This window comes from Neopsephotus bourkii, unplaced genomic scaffold, assembly GCF_033783945.1.
Source record: "Neopsephotus bourkii isolate Nb327-2 ecotype Australia unplaced genomic scaffold, CSIRO-AGI_Nbou_v1 NB_1780, whole genome shotgun sequence".
Taxonomy (NCBI): domain Eukaryota; kingdom Metazoa; phylum Chordata; class Aves; order Psittaciformes; family Psittacidae; genus Neopsephotus; species Neopsephotus bourkii.
In genome coordinates this window covers 5509596-5525791 of record NW_026902254.1, presented here as the reverse complement: position 1 = coordinate 5525791, position 16196 = coordinate 5509596, and the positions used below count along the sequence as shown (strand labels likewise).

Below are 16196 nucleotides of genomic sequence, written 5' to 3'. Positions count from 1 at the left end.
CCTGGCTTGATAGCCTCAGGGTCACCAGTAGCTGCCAGCTTTGCTTGAACATCAGTGCAAAGTTCCTCTTTCTCTGTCAGTATAAGGACAGAAAGCAGTTCAACTCCAGATACTTGGTACAGGTATTTTGATCATACACAGAAAAATAATACTGTTTCTCCAAGAATGTTATGTAAGTACTGTTAAACAAAAATGTTTTTTCCTCAATGTTACTCCTATTTACAGAATATTATTTAGAAATCATAGAAACTGCAAAGAAGGCCTCAAACCAAAGGCTGTTTCATTGTGTATTTAGACAAATTCTAATGTGGACTAAGTAAAATAAATAGAGACTTACATATAAAAATTATATTACAAAAGAGAAAACTGATTAAGTATCATCCCATCCAGTTGCTTAAATTTCAAATACTTAGTCCAAGATTAGTGAAAATGAATCCCTCTGAAGAATCAAATTACTTGCTAAGACAACTGTCGTGCTGCCATTTGTATAACCATTAAAGTATTAGGATAGACTCAATTTGCCTTTTCATGCAGTGTACTTTATTTATGTCTTTCGTTAATTTTTGTATGAGTTCAGCTGTGTTCATAATGAACCAACATTTTCAGATGTCGGTGCCTGTAGGTGTGATAATCCCAAGTTAATTCCTTTTCAGATTTTAAGCAAAGAATACACTGGATCTGGTTGTGTTTTATTCTGTTTTTTACCAATTGTTCTTTGCAACTACAGATGTTTACTTAAAGACTGTTAGACAATTTAAACTTCTCAGAAGAATACAAATAAAAGCTGTTAGTGAAGTAAATATCTGTTTAATTTACAAACATCAGTAGCATTACTGATATCAGTCCAAATAAGACAAAGCACACTGCATTACACATGTACATCTAAATTTTTTGTAAAAAAAATAATAAAATAAAATTGAAAAACATCTGCATTTTTACAGGGTACCCTGGGTTTTACTGAAAGAAGAACACAACCCACTACTGATTACCAACTCTACATTGTAATTTAGCAGCAACATGTTAACATGGGGAACATTAGGGCAGTAAAGTAGTTTTATTATTTGGGGAAAGTCACAGTTCTTGATAGCACAGCCTTGTTTTCTTTTTTATAAAAAAGGTAAAGAGCTCCATGGGAATATTAATTTTAAAAGATCTACCCTCTTATGTAATTTTCTACACACCATCTTATTTTCTGTAAGTACTGTATATCGGGAAAGTTAACTTCTCTACAATTGCCACCTAGTGTAAAGGTATTTTCTGTCATACATTACAGGTTCTTGGAAGGTGTCCTGAATATCTGATGTATGTGAAAACTGCAGATTGTCATCACTTTCAGTTTCAGTGACACCAAATGGTCAGATTCTAAGGGAAAGAAAAAGGAAAGGAGAGGAAAAAAACAGACTGAAAACATTTACCCCAAGACGACATGCTACGTTAGTTCTATTGCAAAAAATCCTGATTTTTAAGTCCTTTTTTAAAAAAAACCTTACAAAAATACTGGGACAAATATAAATTAATATATATTAAAGCATTGAAAAACAGTAAAAGGGATGGCCTAAAACGGTTAAGTACAATGTACTTTGATACAATAAATATTTCTCAATGAAACCGAATACTGTATAGAGTTTTTTAGAACTCATAGAAACAGAAATCCATATTATTACTAATTTATCCATCAATAATCTATTTTTATCATCCTCCAAACACTTATATTACAAAATATTAATACTGGAAAAGGGCAGATAAACACTTTCTTTGTTTCTTTTGCTAACATGCTGACATAAAAGTATACATCATCAGGAGATTTCAGGATTATAGTATATTCTCACATCTCCTGTTTCCCATTCATTAAATGGGACCCCACCTTCTCAAAATGCTTAAGAATTCCGAAAGATAAAATGTATTTCATACAATTGTTATTTCTGTATAATCTGATTCTTTTCACTCATAACGCTTCCTCATCCATTCATAAGTGATTATGGTCTGTCAAGACAATAAAATATACCGATATGAAAGTGAAAAGACAAGCCTCACGTTCTGGTCAGTATTTCATCTCTGAGCTGTTAAGCTGAAAGTCACATGTGTATAGTGTCAGTGTATCTTCAGCATGTTATAAAGAAGAATCCATATTAAAAGCAGCTAAAGTTTCCCATCTCTGCTGCAATGTTAACAGGTTTTTTTTTTTTCTTCAAAGCTCCTCTTGGTTATGAGAAGTCTCAGTTCAAGCACTTCAATCTTTTCAAATGAAGAAAAAGTCTTTATTCTCATAATAAAAATAAGTCTGTTCTGTATTTTACAATATATTTCAAATATTTCCACTATGAAGCATTAATTAGTCCAACACGGTCAATAAGTATACAACATTTTCAAAAGACAAGTGTGACAGCGACACTTAGGAGGGACAATTTGTACAGCCACACTTCACCACTTTTTCAACCTCATCCACAAATGATGACCCGTCAGTGCATTCAAAAGAGTATTTCCGTCTCTTGCTCCTTAGTGGTCCACAGCACTGCCCGGTTGAACATCCTCCTTTACATTCTAGTCTCGATACCTTCTTGGTCGTCTGGCACGCAGCATACCCTTGCTGCTTTTGGTAGTAATCTCGGATTCGTTCCCCTCGACAAGAGATTTCTGTAGAAACAACATTTAAAATAAGAGATATACTTTTGAGACACAGATCAAAGAATGGTTAATATTGCTAAGGAAGATGCTGTTTCTAATTGCAGTTGGGATTGATATTTTAAAGTTTGACTCAGCCTGTATATTGGAAACTGGAAACATAATTCTATTAATGCTGAGTTGTATTCCCTATACCTCCTATTTTTAGTAAAGCTTATGTGTATGTAAACCGTAAATACAAAGCTATTACAATGGCAAGAAAATTAGAAGCTTAAATATTTTCCTTTCTTATAGAAATAAACATCTTCTGTTCCTACACGGCTTGCAGCTGGTTCTGTTTACCATAGAGAAATGTTTCAGAGAGCATGCAATTTAATTTATTAGACCTGGAGTTTAATATTATTCAAACTCTTATTTAATACAAGTTACATTCCACTAACTTCATAAATTACTGAGGTATAAAACCAGCTAAAAATGAGACATCTGTTAGAAGTTCTACAACCATATTCTTCTGTTCTACTCACATCTATGTACACTACAAAATAAATGCCATCTGGGGTAAGGGAAAGAGAGGGAGAGGGAGAGCTTTGATAGACAAAGGAAAAAGAAAAAGGTAGGGGAAAAAGTCATCCTGTTTTCATCCATCTCACCTGCATAATTCGCTGTGATAAATCAGTTGAAGCTGAGAGGTCAAAAGTAGAGTTTGTGATAAAACTAGGAGCAGAATCATTGGATTTGGCTTCTCAGTTGCAGAAGGCAGAGAAACAATAAATACAGAAAGATACAGCAGGTAAAAGGTAATACTTAAATATAGTAAAAATGTGTTTCTGAATAAAGGCAAAAAAGAGAAATGTTTTCACAGCAAAACATTTGATGAAAAAAATCCTCAAAATGTAAACAAATTCATGGGAAAAGTTTAATTTTTCTCTGAGACAAATTCTTATGGTAAAAAAAAAAGCAACAAATGTGTATATTGTGGGAAAAAAAAGTTGGTAATGTTTTTGGCTGCTCATGTTTTAATAAAAAAAAATGTCTAAGGTCAAAACAACAGTGTTGTTATATGTTTGGGTTTTTTTTACCTTTATCACAGCTGTCCCCCGTGTATCCGCTGCTGCATTCGCAATATGGTTTCCCAAGTCCTGAAAGCCTGCATTTGCCATGTTTACACCTGATGGATTGGCAGGGGTTAAACAGCATTTCTTCTTCATCACAGAGGACTCCCCCATGTCCCTGCAGGCATTTACAACTGTATGAAAATGCATTGATCGGCAAGCAGGTACCATGCACACATCTACAGGGGAAACAAGCCCAAGAGAATAAAAATAAATTATTCATCAAAGTTCAGGCTAAGCAACATTAACTACAAATAGTTTGGACTGTACTCAGAAGAAATTGCTTTTGTTTCTAATGGACTTTTTCAGTGAGATGCAGTGAAGTGGTTTATAATTTTTATGCAGGTTTACATAAAAGAAGCTGCAGAACAATCTCACCAGAAAACATCCACTGTAGATGTGTTATGGAAGGCTTTTACAGGCCTGTTATTAAACCCAATACATCCTCTCTATGTAAATTTTTAGCATGCTTTTGAGTAGAACACAGCAAAATCAAGCCCAAATATAATCCAGAATTAAGTAGAGAAACAGGATACTCACCTGAAATTCTGATTCTTGTATAATTAGAAAAAAAACACCTATATTGTCACTCATGAAGAATTGGGCTCCCAGCACAAATTCAGATCAGGGACTTCCTACCTGAAACTCTTCCGACCCAAGCAATGGCATTTTCAAACCTGAAGATGTGCTCCCCTTTCAAATACCAGCCTGCTCTGCCAACTGCCATTACGGTGGTCATATAATGTATGTTCTTGCTTCCTTTGAGAGAGGGGTGGTGTTTTTCAAAAGGAGGATGTTTAATTACCTGTTCCTAGGTGTAAGATGAAGATGAGGAATTCATGTTCTGAAATCACCACCAATTACTTCATTCATTTGGTGGCACAGGGTCAATAGCTTTCTTCCTAAATTAGTATTTTCTTTAACTGTTGTCTAGATACACAAATTGTCTATCTACATACTGTTTCCTAGGGACACCACAAGGAAGATTCCTCTGTAGGAAGGAATGCAATCCTAACATTCAGTGTTAAAAGTTACCCTCTCTAATGTTTCTCCTCTCTAATATTTCTCCTCTCTAACGTTTTTCCTCTCTGTACTGTAAGATTTATGAGCCCACAACCTCCTTAATAGGTTTTGACAACCACCTAAATAAATATTTAAATAAATGAAAAGCTTTAGATAAAAAAAACTCCCATTCCATCTAAAATAAAATAATTTGAACTTGAAGATGGAAAAAAAATCATAAAATAATGCATTTTGTACTAACACTTCTGTTATGAACAATATCTCATTTTGACATTTTTTAGATAACATAGTTCTAGAAACACTTTGCTTTATACTCTACCTCAGTAGAGTAGGAAATTTGTTAAAATTGAAATTAGCAACAGTTTTTAACTCACAAAATTGAATCAACTGTTTAAAGTGGTTTCATTTAACAAACAGCTACAAATTCCACTCATCAATTAATTCTACATTACAATTCTCCACCTGCAAGCATAATTCTGTGTAAGTACTTTAGAAATGGTGTGACTCGGAGGAAAAAGAGCATAGGAAGTCAGTCTGATCACAGAATATTTGAAAGGCACAACACCTAGCCTCCACTCACATACCCAGTTTTGCATTACAAACTGCAAATACGGAATTTAACTAATACCTTAGAGCACCTCCAACTTCTCTCTTACGCAAAAGTCTCTACTTTTGAAGTAACTATGTTCCCTAAAAATTTCCAAATTGTTCTTGTGGTTGAAGTCTGATATTCCAAAACTGTTAGATTAAGCAACTCAAAATTGGAGGCTCAGACAGTATCACAGGGCAGACAGCTTTTGTTTAGCTTTCATTATGTTCAGCATTTGATCTGTTTACCATTTAAAAAACAACTACTCTGAGGACATCTGATCTATGAAGTTACTCAGTGACATTGATACCATGCCATATTCTATATAGACTAGTTTAGGTATCAAAGCAATCTGTGTCAGGATCTTTGGTACAGTTTTGCTTGACTTAGAAGATGATTAAATCTTAGCTAATGCCAACTCTCATACTTTTGCTTCCACCTGTTCTTTGAAGCCCTAAACTTCATCTTCAGACTGCACTGAAAGGAATGTCAAGCTAAGTGCAAAGTCATAGGCACAGTTTCATCTTACCTGATTTTAGGTACCAATGTCAGGCACTCAAGTGAAATGTATAATTGCCATGAGCTCCCCATAGAGTCATGGAGAGAAACGAGCTTATCCAGAGTGTGATTAGACCACTTGAGGTCTAATTTACTCTTTAGAAATGTGTTTATTCCTTTACTGACTAGAGAGCAAACTGTGGTCACTATGTTCCTAAGTCAAGCACCTAGATTTAGGTAAAATAAATCTAAGCCTTAAACCTTTTCATGGTTTGCAGGGATCTCTAAAAGATCCCCTACATTTTCAAAACAGAGATCACAGTGACAATTCTGTTTCTCGAATAAAGTATAAATATTATACTGTATTAGACAGAAAAAATGCATCTATTCAACAGACAGGATTTAGAGATGAATCAAGAAATACAGAATCAAAATCTCCCTTTGTGTTTTTAAACCTGCTGTGATTTCCTTTCTTTATCTCGTAAGTTACTGTGAAAAAAGACAGGGCAAAAAAAAGACCCATAAACAGTAAAATGCTATCAATGATATACCTCAAAAATTCACTGCTGTAGCTTTGCAAAGGTTCAAAATTTAGTAGTGATGAGAGTCCCCAACCAATATAAATGTTGTCAACTGCATTGTAAAGCATGCTAACTCGTGTATATAGCTTTAAAGAGTCAGAATCTCCACACACCTTGTTTGAAAAGATCACTTAAATATAATTTCATATGGAAATTGAAAATAATCTTATTGGAATTTCTTAGCAAGCTCAGGACACTGGTCCTGAAAAGTTATATAGGCTAGAAGTCATATAGGCCAGAGCACTGAAAAAGCAGCAGCCAAAAAATCCAAGTGGGCTTACTTTACAAAGAAACAAAAAAATACCCAACCCCAAAACGAAACAATTGGTCGCCAAACTGCAGTCAGAGCAGTGGAAACTGCAAGCAGAATGACATCTTGTGGCCCATGACCAATAAATCTTGGAGAACTTTGAACTTCTGAAGTTTCTGATCATCTTGTGCTGGGAGACCATGAGCCAGAAAATTGAATCTGTCTCTATATAGTGAATTTAAAAGATGAATATGTATAGATATCAATACTCTCATACACACATAAATACATATAGCTCTCTCTCACTCTACACATATATATACATGACCCTCTCTATAAACATACATAAAATGTCCAACCTAAAATGTTTTAGTCAAATTAGCAAAAGAATTAGCACACACAGACTTAAACAGAAATTAACCATAAAGATGAAAATCTGTCTTCCTGCTAAAACCTGGGGTACGATGAAAACATAAAAATATTATATATATATTGCATCAAGTTTTTAAGCAGATTAGATAGTAATAATTACAATAATAATAATAATAATAATTTTTCCCTCACTATATACAATTACAAATAAGCAAATATGTATTTTTTTCATTTGCAACTTCTAAATTATTTTTGTAACAAGTGTACCAACACTTACATCAGTGTAACTCGTTACAGAGGAAGCACATACAGAAGTATGTAACAGCACTTCCCAAGCTTTAGCCAGAACTTCATGAGATGTATGTATCTGCTCCCCTAAATGGGGGACTTCTCATTAAGTTTATGGAAAAAATAGACTATAACCTGACACTGTTTTCAATTTTACATGCCCACGATATTTTTTTTGTTGCTGAAGTAAGTGTGAATATCTGTGAATAAAATACATACAACAGGAGACACGTATGCATATTATACTATTATTCTGTCTTGAGGAAGGACATACTTATTTCCAAGACATGGGTCATTAGTTTGTTGATCACAGAGGGGTCCAGTCCATCCTCCTTCGCACTCACAGGAAAAGCCTGACTGGCTGGTAGCATGGCATGTTCCATGCACACAGACTTTCTTGTGACAAGGCTCACAGCCTGGCAGAATTCCCAGTTGCAGTGGCACATTTCTGAAGTCCTGGAGTTCACTATTGATATACAGATTACGGATGCAACCATGGAAGCTGGTGCCATTTTGTCCTGGAGACTGGCGTAAAGCTGCTATGTTATTTTTCACAGGCATGCCTAGGAAATTAATAATCACAAATAATCAGTATAAACTTTGATGCAATTTTCTGAACCATTTTCGCTATTTTAAAAACATTCTTAAAGAAGCATTTTTTCCTAATTAATTATTCCTAAGATATTCAGCCTGCAATCATGAGCAATGTTCTAGTATTTGGAAATTTTCCTGATTGTCAAGCATGAATGTAAACCAACTCCAAATACGTGAGTCTCTAGGTCCAACTGAAGAGATGTAGATAGGACTTCATACAGGAAGTTCACAAATGTGTGAAGGTTCAGATAGATGTCATTTTTGACCTAGTGCAATTAAGTCCAAGATAGTACATAGTTTCTGAATCTCGGAAAAACAAAAGTTGTTGAAATTTAGCACCTGATACATGATTTTTTGTAAGCTGCTAAAATACTTAAATCCAGAAGAATTTAGTTGGACCAGCTCATCAATTTGGAGCTGGCATACACATTCAAATGTGAAATTTTGCTAGTGAAAATTCTTGCAAAGGAAAGCTCAACAGGATGAGGTTCTATTTTAAAAATATTTTTATTTAGTTTGTCTCAAAACACAGATTAATAAAAAAGCCACTCACAGTCTGCCATTAAAGTTTAAAAGAAAGGTAATCAATAATAGCAATAACCTGACATCAAAAGACTTATGTGCAGATATTTCTAGATAGTGCAGATGGCCCTGATGTTGAGCATTTTCAGAATAATTCCTCTGGTTTAGTCCCTAATTGTTAGAGGTGTAAATAGAGCAGTAGGCATATGTGATACAGTTATCTTATTATGAACAGTTAACCATTTAAGACTAATTCAGAACTAACATTACTATTAAACATTGTTTCCTCGCAAAAATTGTTTCTTCTAGTCCTTGCTTTTTTTTTAAACTTTTTGCCAACATATTGGCCTGTTTTAGTTAGTCCTTAAGATATTAGATTCAAATGAATACACAAATGCCTAAATGCCTTCTGAGATTAGTAAGTAAACAAAATAAAAGTGTACTGAGAATTAGAAAAGGATCTGTTTACCTGAAAATATATATGCCTATTAGCTGCACTGGTTTATTCCTATGCAAAATTAACAATCTTTATTCTGGTACTTAGGTAACCACAGAAAGAGTCAATGTTCTGCTAGTTGCTCCTGAACTGTGTAAACTGATACTTCTAATGGTCTTATGCAGTTACTTTGAACAGTTAAGAGTCATGCAGAAGTGCTATGTAACCTAATGAAGTAGACCTGCCTTTCATTCAGAGGTTATTGCAATTTCATTTGTTCTAAGCTTCAGTGATTATGGAAATGAACAATGTTGCATCCATGCTGCTGAAGAGCCTAATCTTCTTTGATCTTACCAGTTAAGTAAAACAGGCTTGGGACTGCTGTATTAAAAAACTCAGACTGCAAACAACCCACTAGTTATCATTTCCTCAAAACTATTCACCATATTCTCATAATCCAGGGACAAGACACTAAAAATGAAAGCCATGTAAAACAAAGTAATGCAGTGTTAAACTAGATGTTATTCTTGTGTCAGGAAACTTGGATATGATTTCTGGGAACCATATAAACACATATGACACCAGATAATATGAGGCATATAAGATGTGACTAAGAGAGTTTTTTTGCCAATCTCCAATATGGAAAACATTTGGAAACACAATGCAAGCATATATACTTTTTGCTTCTTCTAGCAAGTTACCGAGTGTTAGAAGGCCAAAGTGTGTGCAAAAGCTGTTCATATTCTTTAGCAATATTTCTTAGATAATTTTTATATAAAGGGTGTTTATTAGTTACGAAAGAATAGCCATAGTGCAGATAAATATTTCAACTTTAGTTTTGGAAAGGTAAGAAAGTAGTATGTGCCCCATTTAAGCTTTTGGTCACTGAATCTGACTACAAGCAAATTACCAGATCACTGCACAGAGGCATATGGTAAGACCTCTGTTAAAGAACAGTAATACAATAAAACTGTCAAAATGAGTATCTTATTCTAGAATTTCCACTAACAGAGCAGGCACAAATGAAAAGCAGCCGATGCTCTACCTTTATCAGAAATAGGGACTTCCATGAAACAAGGTGTCACTCTCAATGGGTAAAATATGCTCTAATTTCTTATGGAAGAACGTGAATTATCAGTGAAGTCTAACCTCTTTGAAGAGTTTTTGAGAAGAAACAGACTTTTTACAAAGAGCCCCAGGCTTTCAATATGATTTACTGAAATCTGTTATACAAAGACTGAAAAATATCTAGCACGTGCATTCTGGAGACACAAGACAGCCATAAAGTTGGAAACAGGTTAAAAAAAAAAAAAAAAAAAAATTGAAAAAGATTAAAAAAGGTGAAAAAATTGATTAGCTCATTTTCTGTAAATATAAATTCCAAACTGACTCAAATACTGTGAACCAAGCAAGATTTTGTTAAAAAAAAAAAAAAAAAAAAAAAAAAGGAGGGAGTGCATGGGGAGAGAGAAAATGAAAGAAAATGAAAGAATAAGAATGAAAGAGCATGAGAGAGAGTACACCAAACAAGGGCTTGCTGTCAAGTCTGAATTTCATCCTGCCAGCTGAGGTGATGCTCACCAGAAATGCAATTTAGCAGGAAGGTGATAAGAGTAAGTGTAAGCCACATGATGATAGAGGTGTCAAACTAAGATTTTGGCAAAGACAAAATTACTGCATAAAATCATAGTGAGAATTTGAGTTCTTCACTGATGGAAATGTGTGATCAAATTATCTAAAAATTCTAGATACACTTGGATAAAAATTGAATGAAGCTCAAAAAGATAGGTAATAAAATATACAGGAGTGTAAATTAAATGTCTCAAGAATTTTAAAGATAAATAGATAAACATAGGTAAAGAACATGAAAGTTTCAGAGCTCAGCACCAACCTACTGTGTTTCTTGCTTTATTTTATATTAATTTGCTCCTAATAACAGATTTCATTCTGTTTTGCACCAACATTTTCTGACAGGAGAAACAATTGGCTGCTTGGATCCTGAATGTGAACAATAGGAACACAGGACCTCTCTAATGAATATGTACTAGATTGAAAAAGATTCCTGCTCTTAGGAATCAAATCACTGAAGGAAAACATTTCCAAAAGTTATTTATTATGATACTTCATTAAGATAATGCAGATTAGTATGATTCTCCTAATGGAGACAGAGATATGCAAGGTGAAGCAGCAGAGGAGTACCATGTCACAGATCAAGTAACTTTTAGTACTGTACAGAATAAATGTTTATAGTTGGGAGTCTTAGCCTTATTTCATCAAAAGGTGCCCATAACAGACAGATCATTCTGCATTAAGTTCAATTTTCAAGAAGTAGTATAATTTGCCTTAGCTGTCATCAAATAACAAACTGATGTTGACAATACAAATAAGCAAGCATACAGTGTTTTATTAGAAACTAGGACAATCTCTCCTTCCAAAGATGTGGCATATGTATAGAACAGAAGGATACACATGAAAAAATGCAGATGTGCTTCCACAAGGCAATCGTCCTTTAAAGATTCATGATATGAAGCAATTTTAAAGGCAGCTCAAACATTTCATAGTTTTAATTCTTTACTGCTATAGGGATTGATGAATAATCTCTCTCTTGTACTTGTTCTCATGTTAGATGGAAGGAAGCAATGACAAAATCTGAAAAGATTTTATAAAAAAGCTGGTGTTTCAACAGAAGAATGGGGATGTTCAGTGATAAAAGAAAAAAGAAATTTACTGCTCATCACTTGTAACTGTTGGATTTATTATACTAGTTTTACAGGAGAAACAGACTATTCTTTATTAGTATCAAAGCAACTTCCTGTTTTTCTTTTCCATTAGAGATAAATCTTAGCAACTATCCAGAGCTTTTGTGTATATTTAGAAAGGATAAATAGCACTTTTTCTAAAGAAAATAGGCATCTCATGTATGTACTACTGGTAGCGTATTTTTTTGCAAGGAGGCATGATGCAAGTCTAAAAACTTGTTCTCAGACACAAAACAGTTCTTAAAATTTAAACAAGAGGAAAAAGAAAGTAGGTATTCTTTTTCCACAGAAAGAACAGTTCAGAAGGGGACTCCTTACATGCCTCTTTAAGAGTGTAAAGTTAAACTAAATAGAAGATGAAAACTGGCAGATCAGCAGTATTTAGAAACCATGCTGAATCTCTCATCACAAAGAACTTCATCTTGCTTTCAAGGTCAGTAAGAAGGCAGAAAGTGGTGGCTGGATTCTTTTACCTAGGTTATATCTCCACAATCACTGAAACAGACAATTCTTTCTTCTCAAAACCAAAAAAACCCAACAACATATGCTGCCACATACTGTAAGGCAACTGTTCAGGTGGTTCCTTTCTTACCATAATTCCTATCAGTCCTAAGCAATAAGATCTCCTGACATAAATTATAATTCATGGCTTTATACCTTGCTATCATTTCCTGCAGATAGCTGTACAGTGAAATAGAAATGTAAAATATAACCAAAACTACCATTCTGCACTTTCTGAATAGGCATTACTGAACCTTCAGGTAACTAAACAACATTACACATACTTCTTCAGTATAGTAAAAAGCTACATAACAGTAGCAGCTTGAGGACATACTAATTGTTAAAACTACTGAGATTAACTGCTGAAATTTCATCTTAAAGTGTTATCTCAATGAATGAGTCTCTTACCATGTGTTTATTAATGCATGTTACCAGAGTGAATTAGTGCTAGTAAGGAGCAGTAAGAGCCTCTTACCTCCTACATACAGCGGAGAATCAAAATTCAGAGTGGATTGCTTGGACAAATTGGTAATTATCTTGGGGCTTCCTCCATCAATAGATAAAGACAGAATCTGATCCATAGCTAGCAGCTCCACAATGTGGAAATTGCCATCATTAATTGTTTCCACACTGCAAAATAAACATTAATTTTTAACAGTTGATGGTCTGGTCAGAAGAGTTTTTGATCTTCTTCCCCTTTGAGTTAATACAGCTTCAGAACAGAACTTCTCCAGGAGTGCAGTCTTCTGAAAACCAGATTTTAAGTAAGGACATGCATGTATGCTTAAGAGCTAATACAAGTAGCCCTTCAATAACACTCTATTAATATGTCTTGTAAATTAATAGCTCTTTTTCATTCAAAGTTATTCCTGATCTCATCAAATAATGAACCTTCCAACCCAAACAATTCTATGATTCAAATGCTATTTCAAGATCTTATTTGCATACATACGTATGTGTTTATGTATACTACATGTTGCATAGTATTGGGTTTGCATATTTTGCAGTTAGGAAGGCCTGAGTTCACACCAGTGTTATAGAAACCTACTATTTTAGGGAATATGAAACTGTATCTAACCTTAGTTACAAACAAAATCCCATCATTAGTCCAGACAGCTCCACTGATGCTAGAAACAAAGTAGTTTATTAGGTGTGATTATTTCTGTATGTTCAGCTTCTGGCTAGTACAGTGAATAGCATATGCTATTTCCTTTTGTTTACTAACAAGATATGAAACCACTAGTTAGAGAATGTCTGAAGGGTGTCACACAGAAAAGGGTTGTTTCAAGCCTGGTGCTGATGTGTAAGGACAAGGCTACACACATTACTAAGGACAAGGAATCGCTGCCAACGTTTACCAGTTTAAATATCTACGTAGCAAATGTTTTAAGTGTAGGGTAACTACTTTGCATTTGAATACAGTTTAAGTACATCAGAGAAGGAAGAATATTATTATTCAAGTTTGCGACTGAATATATCTTTGTTCTTCCTTTGCTTCTAGCCCATACTCTCTCCCCAAACACTGGAGAATTAAGAGCTGAATGTATGACTGCATGGAATTCATGACAATAAGCTGTACTCCAGAGACCAGACATTATAACCATTCCCATGAGAGCCTTTATTTGCTTCAGGGCACCACCAAGTTAGTGAGCTTAAGCCTTTGAAAAAAGTTATTTAAATGAACCAATTGTATGATAGCCTGAGATGGACTGAACAGTCAGTCATACAGTCAGTTAGCTCTTCTCATTAGGAAAGCAGTATAGCTCAAAGGGATTAGCTTCATAAATCTCAAGGCAAAAATCAAGCAAATTACCTTATAACATCCTTAGCAACGTTTTAATTAACCTAACTGCTTTTGTCCTGGAACAGATCAGAAGCACTCACAAGGTTGTTTACAACAGTGACACATTAAATAGCTTCTTAGCTATTTATTAACAACTTTATGCGGACAGGCTCAGCTCAATATGGATAAAAGACTTGGATGGCAGTATGCATGCTTTACATAAACTTGGCTTTCTGTGAAAGTGCAAACACACCACAGAGCAGACACTGGCAGAATAAACACTTTCTGGGGGTGGGCATGAGGGGGACTGCCAGGTTCCATGGGGAGAAGGAAAAGGTCAGGGTTCATTATTCCTAAAAATTAAGGTCTACTCCAGATATTAAAGAGTTGGCTTTTTTCTTTCTGTGATAAAGCAACAAGAAAAGCGACAGGATTAATTTCTTTTACACATTTGAATGAAACAGGAAAAAAGTTGTGCTAAGAAACCAAAATGTGTATGACTTCTTGACTGAAGCAAGCAAGAAACCCTAATATAATGCTCTTATTCCAAGGAAATTTATGTTATTTAACAACTTACTAGCCTCTCACAGAATAATATTTAAAGGGATGAGAGCAATACAGAACATGCATTTTCACAGCAAGAGGTCATTTCTGGGATGTGTAAAACATAATGTGTGAAGGGAATGTGTCTTTAAGAGTGATTATTAAAAGCTTCTAGTTTAAACCCTTTTACTGGTAAAAATTTACTGTGGAAAGAGGAGCCCTCCTAAGTAAGGGTGGTTTGTATTACAGGGGAAATAAGCACAAAGCATATCTGTGTAATATTTCCTGCCAATGCTCTTATATTACTTCTAGCCCATTTCCCATTGGAGAAATGACAGCTGAATGAATAGATCCTAATGAAAAGCTGTAAGAAGAACTGATTTAAAGCTGGAACTCTTTAGAAGAATAATGATTTTGGAAGAAATATCCCCATATTTCCAATAAATATATGATGAAAACTGGTTTACAGAATGAAAAGGTGGGTTTTGTTTTTTTGGTGGGTTTTTTTTTCCCTGCTTTTTTTTTTTTTTTTGTGTGTGTGTGTAACGAACATTTAACATTTCAAAATGCATGTCCAGACAGAACAAAACCCAAGTGGATCAACTTTTTCCAAATAACCATATCCAATGAGTTAATTTTCTTTACTGGTCTTGGCAATGCCACCATCTCATCTTATTAGATTGACTGATGAGTGCTTCTAGGATGATGGCTCTTTCTATAGTCAATTCCCATTAGTAAAGCAGTTCTCATTCTTTACACAGCTAGACTACTATGATTGTTGATTGCCCATATTTACCATGATTAAATCAACTGTTTGCAGCTTTGTTTTGTTGCTACTGCTAGCACCTCCCTAGGCTTTACAGCTCCCATTTGACTCCCTTTCAACATACCATTTATTGATGGTCATTTATATTCTAAAACTTTTATTTGAAACTCTGTATTGGCTCTTTTATTTTGTTTTGACCTCTGTTCCAGGCATCTCATAATCGTTCAGTAGAGTAGAACTTGTCTTACTCTTTTTCTATACTATCCATGAATCTTCACATCCTTAATGAAACCTGTCAACCCCTTGTTAAACTTACCAGTTGTTTAATATCCTTTCTGTCCTTCTCACTGTAAGCAACTTCCCATCTTAGTTTGCAAACTATCTACCCTGCTATCAGATCAATCTTAGTTAAAATGTTTTTTTGTCTTCTTCATGTCTCTCTGATAAAAAATATACTAACTTGCTTGCTTTTATAATTCATAATTTATTTGTACTGGATATGGCTGGGATCTTCATAATAGCTGGTATGGTGCTATGTTTTAGATTTGTGACCAAAACATCGCTGATAATGCACTAACATTTTAGCTGTTGTTGAATAATGATTGCACAGTGTCAAAGCCTTCTCTGTTTTTCACTCTGCGCGCCCTCCCCCAGTGAATAGATTAGGGGTGCACATGAGGTTAGAAGGGGACACAACCAGGCAGATGACCTGAACGTTCAGAAGAAGTAAAAGTTAGGCCTACAGAGAAAAAAGAGAAAGATGTAGGACAGGGCAAGAAATAGTTAAAACAAAGCAAGAATCAGGGTAAAAGTAGCAGATTGTAAGGAAAATGGGACTGGAAACTGAGTCAAGGTGGAGACTGAGAAGGATGAAATAGAGAAAAGTGAACTGGTAGGTTCATATAGATTATGTCTGTCAGCAGTTTTTGAGCAAAGATGATCAGATCTACCTGCCTT

At 34.7% G+C, this 16196-nt stretch overlaps 1 protein-coding gene across 7 annotated transcripts in view; it reads right to left on the bottom strand.

The window, feature by feature from the left end:
- Positions 1-791: 791 nt before the first annotated feature.
- Positions 792-16196, bottom strand: part of SLIT2 (slit guidance ligand 2) — a 266925-nt gene continuing 251520 nt past the window's right edge. For 4 of the 7 annotated variants that reach the window (XM_061379837.1, XM_061379839.1, XM_061379838.1 and 1 more), the window contains 4 exons: positions 12623-12777; positions 7610-7898; positions 3702-3913; positions 792-2634 (listed from right to left, as the gene is read on the bottom strand). In XM_061379837.1, the coding sequence (XP_061235821.1) occupies positions 2393-2634; positions 3702-3913; positions 7610-7898; positions 12623-12777 (898 nt within the window). In that variant the 3' untranslated portion in view covers positions 792-2392. Of the gene's footprint in view, positions 2635-3272; positions 3362-3701; positions 3914-7609; positions 7899-12622; positions 12778-16196 lie in introns of all 7 variants that reach the window. The other 3 variants (XM_061379842.1, XM_061379841.1, XM_061379843.1) reach the window with 3 other exon arrangements.